This window comes from Haliotis rufescens, unplaced genomic scaffold (assembly GCF_023055435.1).
Source record: "Haliotis rufescens isolate VD_foot unplaced genomic scaffold, xgHalRufe1.0.p SCAF_22, whole genome shotgun sequence".
Classification (NCBI taxonomy): Eukaryota; Metazoa; Mollusca; class Gastropoda; order Lepetellida; family Haliotidae; genus Haliotis; species Haliotis rufescens.
This window is the reverse complement of record NW_025963913.1, coordinates 1,347,414-1,366,397: the sequence shown is the minus strand read 5'-3', so window position 1 is coordinate 1,366,397 and position 18,984 is coordinate 1,347,414. Positions and strand designations below refer to the sequence as shown.

Here is an 18,984-nt window from a genome sequence, read left to right as displayed (position 1 = left end):
ACGTTAAATGAAAGATATCCGAGACTGACTATTCTTTGTCGTTGTCATTTTGATTTCAATGTACAAAGGTCAAATTGTCTGTGCCACTCACAGTGATGTAATTAGCATTGATGTACTCCTCTCCATCTGCCAACACTACCCTCGATTCATCATCTGAAGTGAATAATTATATAACCAGCAGCATGAACGGTTTTGCATAGTTATAGTGATAACTATAGTTTCCTTTGAAGTAGTAATCATAAATAATGATATTGAATAGATAATGCTATCAGGAAAATCTCAATAGCATATCCATGTATGCAAGTATCAGTATACGACCATATTTGTTCAATCACTGTTTATATATGTCATGCATATTTATTTATCTTTTAATGTATGATCTTGATATCCACGCCAGTAATATACCGTTAATGATATAATACATGATTAACTTACATGGATACAGAGCAAGGAAGCGGTTCTTCTTCTTGTTTTCTGGCTGCTTGCCGACGTCGTGTGGGTGTTTTGCTCCATATGGGATGGCCTAAAACATAGGTTTTGCCCATTTTGTTAGTACTCATTACTCATTACCTCTAGGACGAGTCCATTTGTGTCAAGGATAATTTGTGATGCTGTTTTTTTCTTTAAACCAAATTAGGAAATCGTGAACCGTATTTAGATCGATGACACTGTCCCTTGAGAGCTGATGTTCACTCTTGCAGAGAAACACAAAATCACGTCCAGGAGAAGTTTTCAGCTTGTCACCTCTCTCGATGTTGTGTTGTAATATGCAATATGTCAGTGCTTGATCATGCCCTGACTGGCATGCATGCTTTGTGACATACATGACAGGTGACTTGTCGGTATTCTGTTCTATGAAATAATTTCTGAAGTCATTTATTGTGCGAATTAGGTTTTATTTGTTAAAGATTCATTTCTTATAATCGTTTACCACATGTTAGATATGGGAATCTCCAGGCTAGGCTGTATATAAAGACAATATAGCAGATTATGTGATACAATGTCAACATATTTAAGTGTGTTTCTCCCTGCAATATGTATCGCAATATTCAAGTGAATCATGAATGGACTCGCAAAATGGATGTACAAATTCGAACCCGAGAATTAGATATAACGATCCAAAGCTTTACCCACTAGGTTACCTCAGTGTCCTTTCGACAATGTGGACCGTTCAAGCAGGGTATATTTTAAGTTACCAACAAACCTGAAATTCTGTTGCAAAAGTGGCCTTAGTTTTCTTCTCACTTATACACTGTTGCAGTTTCTCCAGCGTCATGTGAGGTGGTACAAAGTTGTAATAGGTGGCGGCAGCCTCGTTGTCTCCGTCTACTTCAGCTTCAACAGATAGTGTGGCATCTTCGTCCTCATCGTCGCGGGCCGCTGGTGTTGATATAGATTTCTTTCTGGCTGCGTTGTCTGAAAAATAAATCTAGAAGTTTTGAAATTACCTTCTTTTCAGAACAGAGAGTCATTTGCCATTAATCAAGCAGTATCCACACCTCACTAAAGTTTGGAAAACACATCATTGCATAACCTTTAATGTACAACGTGCTTATGGTAGCAAATATACTAAATCCATTAAGAAAACACAAGTGAGTGAAATAACACCGTCTTTTCCATTTGATAGAATGATGCGCCATTTGATTTCAACCTGCTTACAATTTACAGCTGTAACATATGGTATCCTGAACTTTACTTACTTTTATACATGTACACAGTAACATTTATTTTGTTTCAATATGTGTGGGTTATGTGAATTTATTTACTAAGGATACGGGTTATTTTGTTATTATCCATATCAGTACAATTTGACAGCACCTCAATCTTACCAGTTATGGTTTTAACTACAATCATGTCTTGGTTAGACTGCAATCTCTCGTCGTCATGTTTTGGTCCTTTTCTTAACAGAAGAAAAAAGAAGGTAATGGAATCTGAGAGCATCTCCATTGTTGAAATGGCCACATGGTGGAGATATTAAATGTGATATCCATAAAATTTCAAAATATGAGGTGATGCATATAGAAACATAATTGAGGTTGACAAGAGGTAAATGTAAATAAATGAGCTGTAAAAGTGTTGTTACCGCCGCCTGTAGATAACAACTGCGACGATTACGACGATAGCGATGACCAACAGCGCTGCAACTGCCCCTCCAATTATTCCAGCCATAGAGTCGTCCTTTCCAGCAGTATTCGACAGACCTACAAAAGGTAAAAAAATAATTGCTTTGAACAATATTTATTTCAATAACATAAAACAAGTGTACATGTATTGGATTGTTTCTCTTCTTTTATCGTAAATGTTTGCATAAATAGAGGTTATAACGCGAGTGTGTTTGGGGATGGTAAATATCCTGCATTAGGAATAAACATTGTATTTAGCGAGCCTTGGCGAGCTAAATACATAGTGTTTATTCCTAATACAGGATATTTACCATCCCCAAACACACAAGCGTGATAACCTCTTTATCATATAATGTCATGCTTTAATTCTGTGCTTTAAAATCGCTTTCCCTCTCTCACAAACATTACCGAAACATTGCGAGTTTTCCTGGAATGCGCGCATTAATATTTATTACGTCACAGGGTAAGTGATGTGTCAGTCGGACAGTGACAGTAGCCAATATAGTTCCAACTGAAATCTGTTTCTTATACAGTGGCGAAGCAACATATACGCAAAACAACAGTTGTTTGTAATTGCCTTTCGCGGCAATCCATCGGTCTGTCCGCTAGAGTAACTGCCCTTTGTCAAAGGGAAGCTACTCTAACCCTAGTCTATGAGACGTCACGGGCACGGTCAGACGTTGTTGACAGTCAGTCTGTCCTGTCATAACGTTAAGAAGTGTAGTCAGATGTACACACAGCGACAAAACCAAACAAGGTAACAATTCAAACATATTTCGGCCAAATCCAACTATTTTAATTTGTGGAGAAGGTTTCAAGTCGCAGAGGTCTACAAGCACAGATATTGCTACTGATCCCGCTTGGCTAGGCCTCGCGCCCTCGCAAAATTGTTTCGAAATTTATACCTCCAAAGTAGCCAAAACTTATAAAATGCCTTAGCTACGTCACAGTTAGACACTGATTTTCAGTATATTAGACTGTTCTTTTGATAATGATGGCAATTATCCCTGTTGTTTATCCAGATTCCCGATGGTTAATTTTGACTCGATCGCCGAATGACGAGGACGACGCCATGTTTGTTTATAAACAGTGAAAGTAGTCCTACTTGACCTTTGATATTTGCATCTCTATCCGCATATGACCCCAACGGATATCGTTTTTATCCGTTGGCTTTATCCTGCCGAGAAACCTGCCCATTATATGATAAATTGAAATATCTTTCGTGTCGCCCTTATATCAAACATTGGGGCAGATTAAGGATTTCGTTTCACAAGGTTGAACAAATCTTAAAGTTGACACGTATCTCTGGACACTCGATTAAGCAAATAACTACAATGTTCAGGCTACATATGGTCCGTGTGTAAACAATCATGTCTGGACCAGGGTGATAGCATGATCGACTCCTACACCTACACCTACACCTTATAATCGTATGTAGGCTCCTGCGTCAAGCATGGGATACTGAGGACCTCTTCTGTCCCAGAATCCCCATCATATAACTTTCTTTGTACCCTTTTCAAATACTATGGGCTATTGGTTCAGCGGGGAGGACGTTACACATGGTTATTACATAGTCAAATCATACAATGTCTCTTTTTGCACAATTTTTGTGAGGATAGGCCAATACCGTTATTGGCATAGTAGTGTTGTGATGTTGATCTTGTTCCAGTGCATAAGAGTCATGTGATGTATTTGAGTGCCAGAGGTGTAAGCCCATGTGTCCAATAGTGTAAATGCATGGGATAACGTCTGCAGTGAATGTGATACGTTTGGTCATTTACATACGAAATTATCTTTATGCAAGTTCAACACTGAGTGTATTTGTTTTAGACGAAAGTTGATCTTAAACAACACTTATGTGATCGTTGATTATTCGCCGTTCTTCGATGGTGATGGAGTTTAGACGTCAGATTCTACAAACGTAATATGACGCACATCATAAGCAATCTGTCCAACATCTATATCGAATGGCATTTCATTTGGTAGCAGTCGACGATTCCTGTCAGTTTGTGACAGGTACAATAACAGTAAGGGGGTGTATTTGTTATAGATCTTCCCGAAAATTTGTTTATTGTATGGTTGTACGATCAAACAGAACCATTTATTTGCGACTACATTATTTGGACTATTTGCTCACTGGCTTCGTCAAAACCAAAGTGATAAAGTAATTTGTGTATGAGAGATGACGTTTTACACGCGGATGGATACGTTTAATTGTTACGAGGGTCGTGTCTCTCTAACAGCTGACGAAACATTACATAATGTGAACGAGATGAGCACATACATGTTGCGTGAAAAGGACATTTAATTTCACTAGGCACATACATGTATTATCCGTAATTCCTCGTAGCTCGTAAATTATTCTCTAAATCATCAGTCAAAGATTTACTTTCCTATAAAACGTCAAAGGGACACAACTCGTGTTAACGTAAGCGAAAGATCACCAGCACCTGCATTCCGTTAAATTTCATGGCAAAGGCGTCTTTGAGTGAATACAGGCCAAGGCCAACATTCTTTAATTATTCATACTTCTAAGGATTTGATTCTTTTGTAAGAGTCATCTCCAGAGGTTCTAACAGTCTGTTATTAAATACATCTCGGGTAGACCTCATGGAAGCAATTTTCTCTCTCTAAAATTCGACTGGGGTTTGGGGAAGGTCGCATTAAGATTGTTGAATTATTTGTAAGGGTACAGCAGTTCAAGATTTACGGTATTTAAGAAGTGGCTGTTTTCGTTCACTGTAATTTAGGGTGTTCGTCTAAATAATTCTTTCCTTGTTCATTTTAGAAAATATGTTCCTTTCCATGTTAAGACATGTACGCACATACTTACGCGCGCAACGAAGACCTGAATATCCTCCATCACATCCGTTCCCGCAGGTTCCGTTCGTTTTGTCACATACTGTACCACTCTTGCAGTGACCACATTCTGACGCACATCCACTGCCATACCTCCCGTCGTCACACACTGAAAGAGCCAGTATTGCATTGCCAAGTCACATTTACCTGCATCTTCTGGTGTCAGATGAAACGTAATATACATTTGTTCTCATAAACAATACCCGTGGAAGTTCTAATTGATGATTATGCACAGACTGAACTTAAAATGGCCAACCGTTTTTACGTGAGTAATTATGACTTCTGATATTCAGTCAATCAGGAAGTACATTTAGAAAACGATACAATTTGTGATGGAAATGCAGAATCAACAGAAATACTGAGTAAACATGCACATGGATATGCATGCGCACGCAAACACTTGCACCGACACGCAATGACAAATGACATGTCATAGCTGATTAAGTTCACATGATTAATTGTCTTTCGGAAGCATATTTCATACTCCTCTTTTCAATGCCTGTTTCCGTGTTTTATGGTTGGATATTTATATCCTTTTCCATAGAACTTATTATGCAGTATTGAAATGGATTTTTCCAAAACAATACCAATTTACTCTTTTGATCAATCACTTCTGCAAATGTATACCTGGCAAGTGATAAATGTGAATGAAGCAAGAGATGAATGTGACAATATATGCACATGGATACCTTCTGCATGTGTTGAATGTATGGATATCTTTTATGAGACACGAACTGAAAACCAATCAACGATTTACCGTTATGACACGTGGTATTCATCCACCCTGCTCCACATCCTCTAGGGCATGTTCCTGTTGACTTGTCACACGCATTACCATTTAGACAGTTTCCACACCTGGACGTGCAGTCAATACCATAAACACCATCTGGACATGCTGCAAACAGAAGTGTACATGACACATGAAGCTGTGAGCGTACATTTAACAGTAAACGCAAATAGATAAGTCACTAAGTGATATAAATATTACATTCTAATCTACAAACAACATCATGTACATAGACTTTACTCATCTCGTTCCCGCGACATTGTGTGTTCGACTTCATTGCAACGGTTATTTTTCACGAGGATTAACCGGGTAAACTGTCAAGAAAGAGTTTCACCTTTCAGGCCCACGAAACGATAGCGAACAGGACACCTGACAGTTACATATTTCGTTATATTTGGTAAATATTTTATGTCCACTTCAGTTATCTTTGCCAGCTTTGATATGTCAATATAAACAATTTGAATTGAAAATGTAAAATTTTAATGTAAATATCGCCTGAAATAGGGCATATGCTAGCTTTACGCATATACCTTTACTCGCACCAACCTACAGTTTTGTACATGAAACTTCGGAGGTGTCGCCAATCACGAAACTGTACATCTAAAACCGACCCTCAAAAACCTGATTTGGAAGACTTGACAACGTTATGTTGTAAGAATCATATTTGACTTTTTTTCACTTAAATGTTCATATGTTTACATCGCATACAATGCACAGGTCTGACTTACCTTGATTACACCTGTCACTGATCCACCCTGCTGCACATCCTCCAGGACATGTTCCATTTGTCTTGATGCAAACATCGCCATCCAGACAGTTGCCACACTGGACGCCACAGTCCGGACCAAAGGAACCACTTGGACATGCTGCGGACATAAATCAATGGTTTGTTCATGATGTCAATGCTATTTGAAATAACTTGTATGAACGTGTGTCTCACCTTCTTTATTCCAATGGTGACAAAACGGAATTACGAACACAATAACATCAAATTCACAGGTAGTAGACTACATGTAGATGACCAATAGGTAGGAATTAACAAACAAACACCATTGGTAGTTCAATAGTGTGCTATTATTGATCTAGAAGCACAGAAACTCATATTTATATCACATCAACATTCAAGGCATAAATATACTTGTTGGAATAACCTAGGTTAAGAGGACACATACAGTCGTAAGTATCGTACTGCACCGTATAAAATCTACACTCACGTTGAACACAGGTGTCGTTCATCCAACCTGCAGCACATCCTCTTGGGCATATTCCTGTTGACTTGTTACATGTATGACCATCGAGACAGTTTCCACACTGGGAGGCACAGTTGATACCATACCATCCATCCGGACACGCTGTACACATTATAATTAGAATTACATGACGATGAGAAACATGGAAGGTATTCTGTTGTTGGCAGCACATAGCTTTGTGCCCTGGGGAAGATTCACACATACATTTAACTTCTCTTTGGTGACATAAACTACCGTAAGTTATAGTCCATTTCGACAGGCACAGCTGAAGCTATACTAAATAAGTATGTGAGAAAACAAAGGATAAATCCCTCGACAAAAAGGGTTATAAAAGTTATAAAACAATTCCACAAGACTGTATGACAAGAAGTCAATTTTCCTCCAATATTCAAGCACCTTCAGCCTTTGGCGTGTACATTTCAGATCTTTTGAGGTTCAAATGAGCATACGCTTTCTACGAAGATTTCAAAGAGCATCATATGCTCGAAACATGTTTGATCAGGGTTAAAGAATCAGATGCCTCAATAAAGCGTTCAAAATATTTTATGAGAGACAAGCACATGTTGAGGGTATGTCAATATAGTGACTAAAATTATGCGAGTAACGATTCCTGGAGGAATTGCATTATACGTAACTATCTTTGTTTGTCTTTGAAACATTGAAGTGGCTTTGCATGTGTTTGTGGCGGGTGCGACCGATAGGATCTGGTACACCATCACACGATCACTAATTGTGGAAAAGGTTTTATTTATTTCTAAGCGCTGAAAACTGAGTTTTGGAGAATCAACTCTGTCCTCATCATAGTCACTGAGAAAAAAAGGGATATGAAAGGGATCATTATCCAATTCACTTAAAGAAAAATACACTTAGAATATGCTGAAAATTGCACTCACAGCAAAGAAGTGTACTCACGTTGAAGACAGGTGTCAGTTAACCACCCTGCTGCACAACCTCCTGGACAGAAGCCTGAAGCCTTGTAACAATGGACAGCGTTGCGGCAGCTTCCACACTTGGAGGTGCAATTTCCAAAGTAACCGTCTGGACACGCTGTGGATGTTAAAACAATAAATTTGTCAACTTTATCATTAGATAATAATACCATACATTTTCTTTGTTGACATGCACATTCTCAATTTGAAGGTACATACCCAAAAGATAATGCTATTAAATATTGCGGGCACGGGTGGCCCAGTCGTCTAAGGCGCCGCGATTCGCTGTGGAGAGTTCCGTCCCTTGAGCACGCCAGGAACCTTTGAGTGTGGGTTCGAATCCCGAACCAATTACATGCACCAATTATGTTTCTATATTTGTGTCCGACGCATCAAGGTACATATCAGAACCGTATATATATTATTAAGAATATCTGTGAAAACATGATGGCAAAATGGTTCACATACAACTAAATTTACGATTGCCCTGTTACGTTTGTTGAGTTGGTCTAGGACGTTGATGTGACGTCAGTACGACTTATAACAAGAGGGTGGACTTCAACTCTCCTGTTATACCGAACAATATTCCGTAGGTACGTCCTTTCGTGTTTACATTTTACACCTTTTAAGGCATGCCCTTTCAAACAAATTTTCAGGAGCGTCTTTCGACTCCTGCTCAAAAGTTACAACATTCAAGAAGTCTGTTAATGAGAAAGTTTTATGTTAGACATATGAAGGACGTTTCCAAATCTGACGCATTAGTGACAAAAGAATGTCTGATGCATTCCCTATTTTGACTTTTACCATTATGTTCCCGTGTTTGTTTTCATGTATACAGTTGACTTGCCTTGGCATGTGTTTGTGACGGGTGCTATCGGTGGGGCAGGATATGTCCCTTTTTGCGAACGCTTAGTATCATCACTATTCCTTACACATACTCATGTAAACGTCGGAATCGTAAGTCGACTCTGCCTTCAGCAGGGATTTCTTTTGAATATGGAAAGCGTTTTGCTGCTTATATTTATATACGTAAATATAGGTAAAGAAAGGTAACTCAGACAAACCTAACATCAAACAATGATATATCTGTGTCATCCTTTATATTTCAAGACTGCAGTCAATAGTAACTGTCCATGCAATGAAAGTAATTCCTATTGCCGGCAATAAAGTACATATTAATAAAAACCCGGTTTTCCTGACTGACATAAAACGTGTTTTAGGTGCTTTATGATTGCGGAAGACTATGACTCTTGGGAATGTGTTATCTTTGAATTGTAAGAAAACGTGATCATATTCAGTGAAAACCCTATCTTTATGAAAGTCCTCATTAGCCAATTTACATTGAGAAACTGACTGAGAATATGCATAAAATCACACAATTAAAAAAACGAAGGAAGTGTACTCACGTTGAAGACAGGTGTCGTCATTTAACCACCCTGCTGCACAACCTCCTGGACAGAAGCCTGAAGCCTTGTAACAATGGACAGCGTTGCGGCAGTTTCCACACTTGGAGGTGCAATCTCCATAGTAACCGTCTTGACATGCTGTATTATCATGTAAAACAATCCGTTGGTCAACTACATCATACATGTACATAATACACACCGATTACATATATACAGTACACATTGCATATAATTCATGTTTATGATAATACGATACACGTACCCTAGAGACATCAGTGGTATATACTGTATGGGGCCTGCACGAAACAAATGTGTCTTAAAAAATACTTATTAGAACTGGCGTAAATTACGGTGAATGCCATTGAATATTAACAATGGCTTGCGAAGACACTTTATTGTGGACATTTTAACAACTTAATACATACCGATGCATACTGTCTTACTAAACTTTTGCTGCACTCTAAAGGGTTAAAGGAGTACATGAAGATTAAAGATGACGACCGCGTCAGCACAAAGTTAAAGCAGCGTTGTTAATGTATTACACAATGTATGTTCCTCACTTTTGTACTTTTGCATAAGGTCACAGACACCTGTTTATTTCACAGCGAAACAAGTTGCTCATAATAGACCTCCATGACAGTATGTAATGTTCACAACAAAAGATTGTGCAAATCTGGCTGTGTGAGGTTCAGAACCTGTACCTGATTGGCAATTTCTTCCCGTGTATCCAGGGGCACATCCATTTGGACACTGTCCAGTGATCTTGTCACATACTTCTGTATTTTGTGAACAGTGACACTGTTTGTCACAGTCCTCATCAAACCAGCCGTCACTGCAAACTAAATATGAACATGTAAGAATATATATAACTAACATGATATATAAGTGACAGACGACATACGCTTATTAAAATCATATTCATCATTAATGATGAACACAACTGTGGAAAAGGATGAACTCCGCCGACCATTTAAAACCAACAAAACATTAAGGTTAACGTGGCGACAATCTGCCATTAAGTTTATCTGTCCTGTCAATACAGTTCCATTACTAGAGCTTGTTTGGAGACTTATTTTCTTTTGTGTCATTTACCAAAATATCTGTGCCGTTGTTGATCGTGGGTTTGAATGTTTAGTTCGTCAGCAATTGTCTTTGGACTTTTCACTCACATTTAGTGAGTGAGTAATAAGTAGGGTTTGACGCCGCTTTGAACAGCATTCCAGTTATATCAGCTGTATGTGGGAGAAAGCAGGTCTCTGACTTTTACTGATACACAGGAGCACGGATATGGTGCGGACAAACCTAGACACATAATCGGGGTTTGCCGGGATTCCAAACCACGATCAAAGGCTTCTGGCGAACCAAAAGGATTTGTATGTTTGCTGTTTAACGCTAGCAATTCCAGCTATATGACGGCGGTCTGTGAATAATTGAATCTGGACCAGACAATCCAGTGATTGACACCCCGAGCATCGATCTGCGCAATTGGGATACGATGACATGCATCCACCAAGTCAGCGAGTCTTGACCACCCATCCCGTCAGTCGCCTCTTACAAGCATGAGTTGCTGAAGACCAATTCTAACCCGGAATCTTCACGGGACGCACCCAAGGACGCAACTCTGCACGGGGTATTGCGGCGCCTTAGTCATGCTGTGATATAACTGAGTTATTGTTAAAAACATGAAAACCCAAAACTTTCGCTCACACGATCAGTGGTGTATGTTTACCTACCAAATATCTGCACTTCGCAGAGCGTGAGAAAATCGCTTGTCTGTATGGTGAGTGTGTTTCCTGTCAGTGGTTGTTGACAGCTCACGTCAGCTGTAGCAGGCGGATAGGTATTGGTTGGCCACTGGAAGCACAGCTGTCCACCGACAGATATCTTCATGCCTTGGTTTCTGTTAAGTACTGAATTTGAAGTGAAACTGTGAAATCTTTTGAAGGTCGGGTGTTTTATTTGATGAAAATCCAGATCGATTAGCCACGTGAAATGGTACAGCAAGTAATGGCTTTCGCGAACACAATTCCAAAAAGACATAAAAAATGTTACCTGTGATTAGGATAACCATGGCTTTTGACCACAACGTACATATACCTACAACAATCCATAAGCACCTGTTATATAGCAGTACAAGAACCATACACCAACGATACATTTTGTTTTGTTAAGGATTCAGTTATGTGTAGATAAACGTGCTACATTTTATTGGTATTCTTCACATTGAGAAAAACACAAAATTTATATTTTGCTACCCATACTCACACTTTTCACGTAGATACAGCCTGATGCGTTGTATCTGGTATGTGTTTGGGGTGTCCAGGTACACAGTCCATGTTTGGACTCTCCCGTTTGTATGTGTGCATGTTAGTGGTTTGCTATAGAAGTCGGTGGTAGCTCTGCCATCTACAGCATATGTGGCCTCGAAATAGTGTGATGTAAACCCTGTCCGGTCACTGTTTTCAACGTATGTACTGCTCTGGATGGCACTTCTTCCTAAAGCAATATTTTCTGAAGAAAAAGAAACAATGTACAACACCATAACATGAGACAATGGTGGAGCGAGAAGGTTCATGTCTGACAACAGGTAAAGCATGGTAGTGTACAGTATTTATTAACATTCAGTTTACTTCATAAACTGAGCTATAGAAACCTTTGGAAGCCAACGTGGCTTATGGATTTCATATGTCAAGTAGCATTGCTGGCTTAATACAGACACCCTTGCGAAACTAATATAGTAACAACTGTATATGATGACGATACAGTCTAACAGTGTTGACACTAGTAGCTTCTTTGTACGGCTTTCAATATTAATTACCATTTCTTCACAACAGCTAATCATATCTTTGCATAGTAATGAGTCCTGTTCATAATAACATCGTGTCGGAATACATGTTTATATCTTACACTTTCTTAAAACTACACGCAAAGGAATGTAATAATCTCTAAGTACGTCACATTTCCCCCCACACAACAACTTAATTTTTCGGCAATTGCATATTCCAGTTTAAATCTTAGTATGCACCCAACTGTTCAAAACGTTGGCGTCGTTCTTTCAGTTGCATTCTGCAAAGTGTTTTCAATCTAAAACACAGATCGAAGTCAGTATGTAATTTACCGAGATGGACTAATTTTAATAGTGACAAGATGGAAGTCACATACAATAATAGTGATAATATATGATAATATCCTGTTCATATAGCGCTGAGTTTCCTATACAATGTACGTAGTACAGTCTGTGTGGAAGAAAACAGATGTGTTTTTAATTGCTTGGGGAAAGCTTGGAGACTGGATGCCAGTTTCATTTTCATGGGAAGATTGTTCCAAAGGCCAGATGATGCACATCGGAAAGGGAGTCGTAGTTGGTTCTTGATTTGGGTATGATGATTAAGTCTTTGTTCTGTGATATAAGAGTTCGGGATGGAATGTGACTTTTGAGGAGTGATGACAGATATGATGGGACTGAGTCGTATTCAAACACTTTTAAGCAAAGATGAGCAGTTTGAAATTGATTATGTTGGTAACACAAAGCCAGGTTTTTTTTCGGAGTACTGCAGAGTACTGCCAAGAAAGAAAAACAAAAGCCAATCCCGAATACTCACGTCTCTGGCAGTAGGAACCAAACCACCCCTGTTGACATCTGTCTGGACTGCCGACCTGGCTACAGGGAGTAGATGGGAACAGGGAACAGGCAGTCGTTGGGTCACAATGGCATTCGGCATCTACAGAGATATTGTTTTGACAATATAGGGATATCTACTTTTACAGATCAAAGACAAAAGAGGCTGTAGATGTATTTGAATTTAGATGACATTGTTAAAAATCGAATTGTTTCATCTTCCTACTTGCATTGATATCCAGTCTTAGCTAGAACTGTTATCACCAGGATAGCAGGTACCATATGGAACTAAGTATCACATGCGTAGTTGATACTGAAGGGATTCTATCAATAATTCTTACCAGATAGTGTCCCAGTGATGGAGATCAACAGGACCCCAGTCAATAACCATACCATTTCGTCTCAGGTCTGTGTATTGGGAGATGAATCTTGAAACGAAATAGACGCTGGCGTTGATTCTACCACCATTCACATTTCATGCATGCATACAAACCACACATAGTTATACAGCTGGGAATCTCACAAATATTTACTAATTGGCAAATTCCTAGTTGACACATTTCCATTTATCTGCCAAATCGAACAAATGAACAAGTAATTAAAATAATCGTACTCTTTCGAAACAAATCCCGAGGGCTCATCTTGTCAAGCTTGCCCTGGCATTCGATACGCCCTCATCGAAACAATGTCACAGTTGAAAAATAGCCTGCCGGCAGGTATACAGGATTGTATGATAAATGTACGAGACAATGGACGGATGCATACACACAGTTAAGAGTAGTTATCATATTATTTGTCATCACTGCGGACTAGACAAACATAACATTGTACATGTGGAACGCGCCTAACAGTTTACGTACGTATGTGTATTTCTATCTCAGTTGATCACATTTGAAATTCATGGACACTGATTGGGGTATTTCAGCTACGCATCAACTAAACGGACATGGAAATTTGCAACTTTACATCTGTGTCAATTAAAAGTTTATAAACATAACACCTGACTAGTTTCACGTGCATCTTTGCTATCGTCGAATTTGTTATGGACACGTGCTTCAGGTGCATCTTTTTTATCGTCGCGTTTGTTATGGACACATGTTTCACTTGCATTTCTGCTATCGTCGCGTTTGTTATGGACACGTGTTTCACGTGCATCTTTTCTATCGTCGCGTTTGTTATGGACACATGTTTCACTTGCGATTCTGCTATCGTCGCGTTTGTTATGGACACGTGTTTCAGGTGCATCTTTCTGCTATCGTCGCGTTTGTTATGGACACATGTTTCACTTGCATTGCTGCTATCGTCGCGTTTGTTATGGACGCGTGCTTCACGTGCATCTTTTCTATCATCGCGTTTGTTATGGACACGTTTCACGTGCATCTTTTCTATCGTCGCGTTTGTCATGGACACATGTTTCACTTGCATTTCTGCTATCGTCGCGTTTGTTATGGACACGTGTTTCAGGTGCATCTTTCTGCTATCGTCGCGTTTGTTATGGACACATGTTTCACTTGCATTTCTGCTATCGTCGAATTTGTTATGGACACGTGCTTCAGGTGCATCTTTCTGCTATCGTCGCGTTTGTTATGATAATGTTTCACGTGCATCTTTTTTATCGTCGCGTTTGTTATGGACACATGTTTCACTTGCATTTCTGCTATCGTCGCGTTTGTTATGGACACGTGTTTCACGTGCATCTTTTCTATCATCGCGTTTGTTATGGACACGTTTCACGTGCATCTTTTCTATTGTCGCGTTTGTTATGGACACATGTTTCACTTGCGTTTCTGCTATCGTCGCGTTTGTTATGGACACGTGTTTCAGGTGCATCTTTCTGCTATCGTCGCGTTTGTTTTGATCATGTTTCACGTGAATATTTGCTATCGTCGCGTTTGTTATGGACACGTGTTTCACGTGCATCTTTTCTATCATCGCGTTTGTTATGGACACGTTTCACGTGCATCTTTTCTATCGTCGCGTTTGTTATGGACACATGTTTCATTGGCGTTTCTGCTATCGTCGCGTTTGTTGTGGACACGTGCTTCACTTGCATATTTGCTGTAGTCGTGTTTGTTATGGTCATGTATGTAGCTTATATCATATTGCTACGGTCAAATTTAACGAGGTCCCTAATAGTTTCATCAATAATAGTTTAACGTTTCTAACACTATACTCAATCAGCACGTTTAAAATGCTTCCCATTAATATAACATAAATAGTAATTTAACACGCTCTTCTGACATGCTTGGGTGACACTTTGTATTAGGTTTAGAATGGTGGGGAAATGTGAATTCTCGCCCCAAGCCAGCACATAAATGGACAAGACAACATTCCATGCAAGCCTAGTATACTAAGCATAGATTTATTCTTGTTCTGATGCAGCTCTCTGTTTTCTATTATTACACAATTTAACATTAAATCTGTCCTGAATTCTAATTAATCTGGAATATATGTTTGCTTTGTTTTTTGGAATGCGAAGTTGTCCGAGGAATTGTTGCACATTATATAGTAATGTATTTCTAAATGTGAAGTCTGAAGCAATGTTGACAAAGATTGAATGGGGATCAATGTGTATGCTTACAACGTCTAAAACATATATCTGCTTCATGTCCTACTTTCTATTGTTCTATTCTAGAAATCCATTGACATGGTGATTAAAACAGCAAAAGAATTAAAATGGAGATTGTACATACCACTTGATACATTAATCGATTTCAAACTGTAACGATGATATAAATATGGTTTGGCTGTTTAATAATTGTGAGTGAGTGAGTAAGTTGGGTTTAACGCCGCTTTTAACAGTATTCCAGTTTTATCACGACGTGCCAGCTTAATGTGGGAGGAAAGCCCAAAGTGATGCAGGTCTCAGATACCACTTCGGTGAAACCCACAAGCACGGGTATGGTGCTGACAAACCTAGAAACATAATCGGGGCGAACCGTGATTCGAACCCACAATCATAGGTTTCTGGCGTGCCCAAGGGACGCAACTCTGCATAACGAATCGCGGCGCCTTAGACGACTAGGCGACCCGTGCCCTCTTTAATAGTTGTGAACTCTTCACAAATGGTGGATTAACTATGATGGCGTAACTGTAGCTCTGCGTTGCTGCTAAACGATTTGGATAGTGGCTTGTCACTACACAGAGCTGCAGACTGTCCCACAGTGTTTTCCTAAAAGATACCCGAATCGGAAAATACCGCACTTACAACCCTGCCATATAGTGTACATGGATCGTAACCCCACTAAAGATGCAATCAGATTCGCTCTCTAAAACACATTCCTTAAAATACATGTACTTATATTTTCGATCACACGACTTTCTATGTACTTATCGGGGTCGCATCGTCGAAGGTGTACGGAGCTGAGGCTGCCATTGTTGTTTGGTGAGCATGTCGACGTCCTGTGACTACCCGGAATTAGAAGCTACTATGTTTATGTTTATAGAGCTCAACACAGACTGTCACACATCAGTGGTTTCTACGCTGAGGTGAGTCATGCAATAATAATGAACTGTTATAGTTGGGAGACTCTGTTGTCGTGAGTTGTCTACAAACACATACACTTATACGCTGTTTTCACTCATGCTATGTTTAAAGCAATAGTTTCAAAATGTTTATGAATAAACTCATGTGTATAACGAGAAAGGGAGACTAATATTAACAAAACGGGTATCCACAAATACCTCTCCATGTCAACACAATTCACTGAGCCCTGCAAACTAAAATAGACTCATAACCCAGATAGATAACCCAGCGTCCGGTCTCTCAAACGCCAGACGCTTTACAACTAGCCATAATAGCCATGTCATAGTTCATCTCCCTTCAGAAATCACGGTATCAATTACAAATGTATAACATCGTGGTAATGAAAGGTACATCATACACATCGAGATGGATTACACTATGTGCAACACGCATGTAAGACGCTACAACAACTCACCTGTGTGTTTCCACGAAGGAACAGTGAACTTCAACCAGGAAGAAAGTTGTTGATCTTTGTAACGTGCTGTGACCCAGGGTCTCCCCAGTTTCCAGGAGCGTAAGTTTGCATTGGCTGGTATTTTGTTAATATTACATCCTGGATTCCTAGGTTTTCGTATACAGTCTTTAGATGTTATCCACGTGAATCAAATGTCTCTGTTGGATAGAATATCTGGTAAACACTGGGGAAAAGTAGGAAGCTAGAAAACAAACACAAATGACGCTTATGTTATGAAGTAACTTCTGTGGTATTGAACGAAAGTGTAAAGTGAATAGCTGTCTAAAGAAAGAATTGTTAGTCAATGTATAGAATTAATATTAACGTCTATCTTTATCAGAAACTATAATTATCTACATCTCAGTTATACCTAAATATCTACATCTTAGTTATACCTAGATATCTACATCTCAGTTATACCTAAATATCTACATCTCAGTTATACCTATATATCTACATCTGTTATACCTAAATATTCACACCTCAGTTATGCCTAAATATCTAGATCTGAGTTATGATGAAATAATTTGACCTCAGTTCTACCTCTCAGTTAAAAGCGAAGTCTCTTGATTTCAGTTATACCTAAATATCTACATCTCAGTTATACTTAAGTATCTACATCTCATTTCCACCTAATAACTTGATCTCAGTTATACCTAAATTTCATCGAGATTTACTTTTTGCATAAAAATTGTAACCTATCCAGTGTCTGGCTTACGTTGAGGTCTGTCAGAAATCTGCTACCTCCATCTCATGTAGTGTATTATAATGAGTGTGTGTGTTTAGTTTAGAGGGAAAAACGCCAGGAATGATGCAGGTTGATACTTGAAAGCCATGAAGACAGGTAAATTCCTGACTCGAATCATAATAAGGGTGTAACTGGGATCCTTGCACACCTGAGGAAACCTTCTTTGGACAGGGAAGTACAGTGTCTCAGGCGACGGACAAATCGTGCCTTCTCATTTATATCACGTGGGCACAGTAAACCCAAATATGATGATTTCCTTTCGTTAACATGTTATAATTATACGCTGTATTCGTTTACATGTATGTTTATATTAAATAACAGGGCACGAAGCAAATAGCTGATTCATATGAGGTCGTTTTATTACTCTGCCCTGCAAATATTGAAAGTGTGTTTTACGTTTATGTTGCCAAAGCGAAGCGTAGATCTTCCGCTTGACTGCATACGTGTCAGCCAGCCTTTCGAGAACCTCATACCTGCTCCTGTCGCCGTCGTATTGTGTGACATTATCACAATGAGAGTATAGCCTGGGGTGGCTGGTTGCGATAAATGAAGGAGGGATGATGTGAAAAATAGCATTGAGATACATTCTTTGACAGCTGTGAAGGAAGACTGCTGTTACAATATGGACATATGTTGCAAACACGTACACTAACAAGCACATTATTTTAGGTTTAATCGCCCAGGTGGATTTGAGTCAGATTATGGGAATGCGTGAAGTGGCAGACATGGGATGTTACTGATGCGCAGGGATCAATGTATAAAATGGACATGCTTGGGGCGATTACAATATTTGTGACAACTAAACTCCTTTAAAGCAGGACACTACGCAATATGTACACCTTTCAGTAACGTGTACGGCACTGCTACCTACAGTGACGACTGTTACAGGGCCTACTGTGCATGTTACGGACTACCTTTTACGTGAAAATAATATATGTTAAAAAACTGTACAACGTCAATCAAATTACTTTATAAATTCATTAATTCTTTGTTTGTTTCTTTGTTGTTTAACGCCGCCCTCAGCAATGTTCCAGCTATATGACGGCGGTCTGTAAATAATCGTGTCTTGACCAGACAATCCAGTGATTGACATCATGAGCATCGATCCACACAATTGGGATACGATGACATGCATCAACCAAGTCGCGAGCCTGACCATCCGATCCCGTCAGTCGCCTCTTACGACAAGCATAGTAGCCTTTTACGGCAAGCATCGGTTGCTGAAGATCTATTCTATCCCGAATCTTCACGGGTCATTCATGAATTCATTAAGATATCATTTT

General features: G+C 39.2%; 1 protein-coding gene across 1 annotated transcript in view; it reads right to left on the bottom strand.

Annotated features, from left to right (window-relative positions):
• The window catches only part of LOC124116614, a 153,147-nt gene that overhangs the window by 8,294 nt on the left and 125,869 nt on the right, over window positions 1-18,984 (bottom strand). Inside the window, exons 22-31 of the mRNA XM_048401552.1 lie at window positions 7,932-8,066; window positions 6,984-7,121; window positions 6,498-6,635; window positions 5,740-5,877; window positions 4,957-5,091; window positions 2,084-2,201; window positions 1,830-1,900; window positions 1,205-1,416; window positions 436-523; window positions 92-153 (exon numbers count right to left, since the gene is read on the bottom strand). Coding sequence (XP_048257509.1) covers window positions 92-153; window positions 436-523; window positions 1,205-1,416; window positions 1,830-1,900; window positions 2,084-2,201; window positions 4,957-5,091; window positions 5,740-5,877; window positions 6,498-6,635; window positions 6,984-7,121; window positions 7,932-8,066 — 1,235 coding nt within the window. The remainder of the gene's footprint in view (window positions 1-91; window positions 154-435; window positions 524-1,204; window positions 1,417-1,829; window positions 1,901-2,083; window positions 2,202-4,956; window positions 5,092-5,739; window positions 5,878-6,497; window positions 6,636-6,983; window positions 7,122-7,931; window positions 8,067-18,984) is intronic.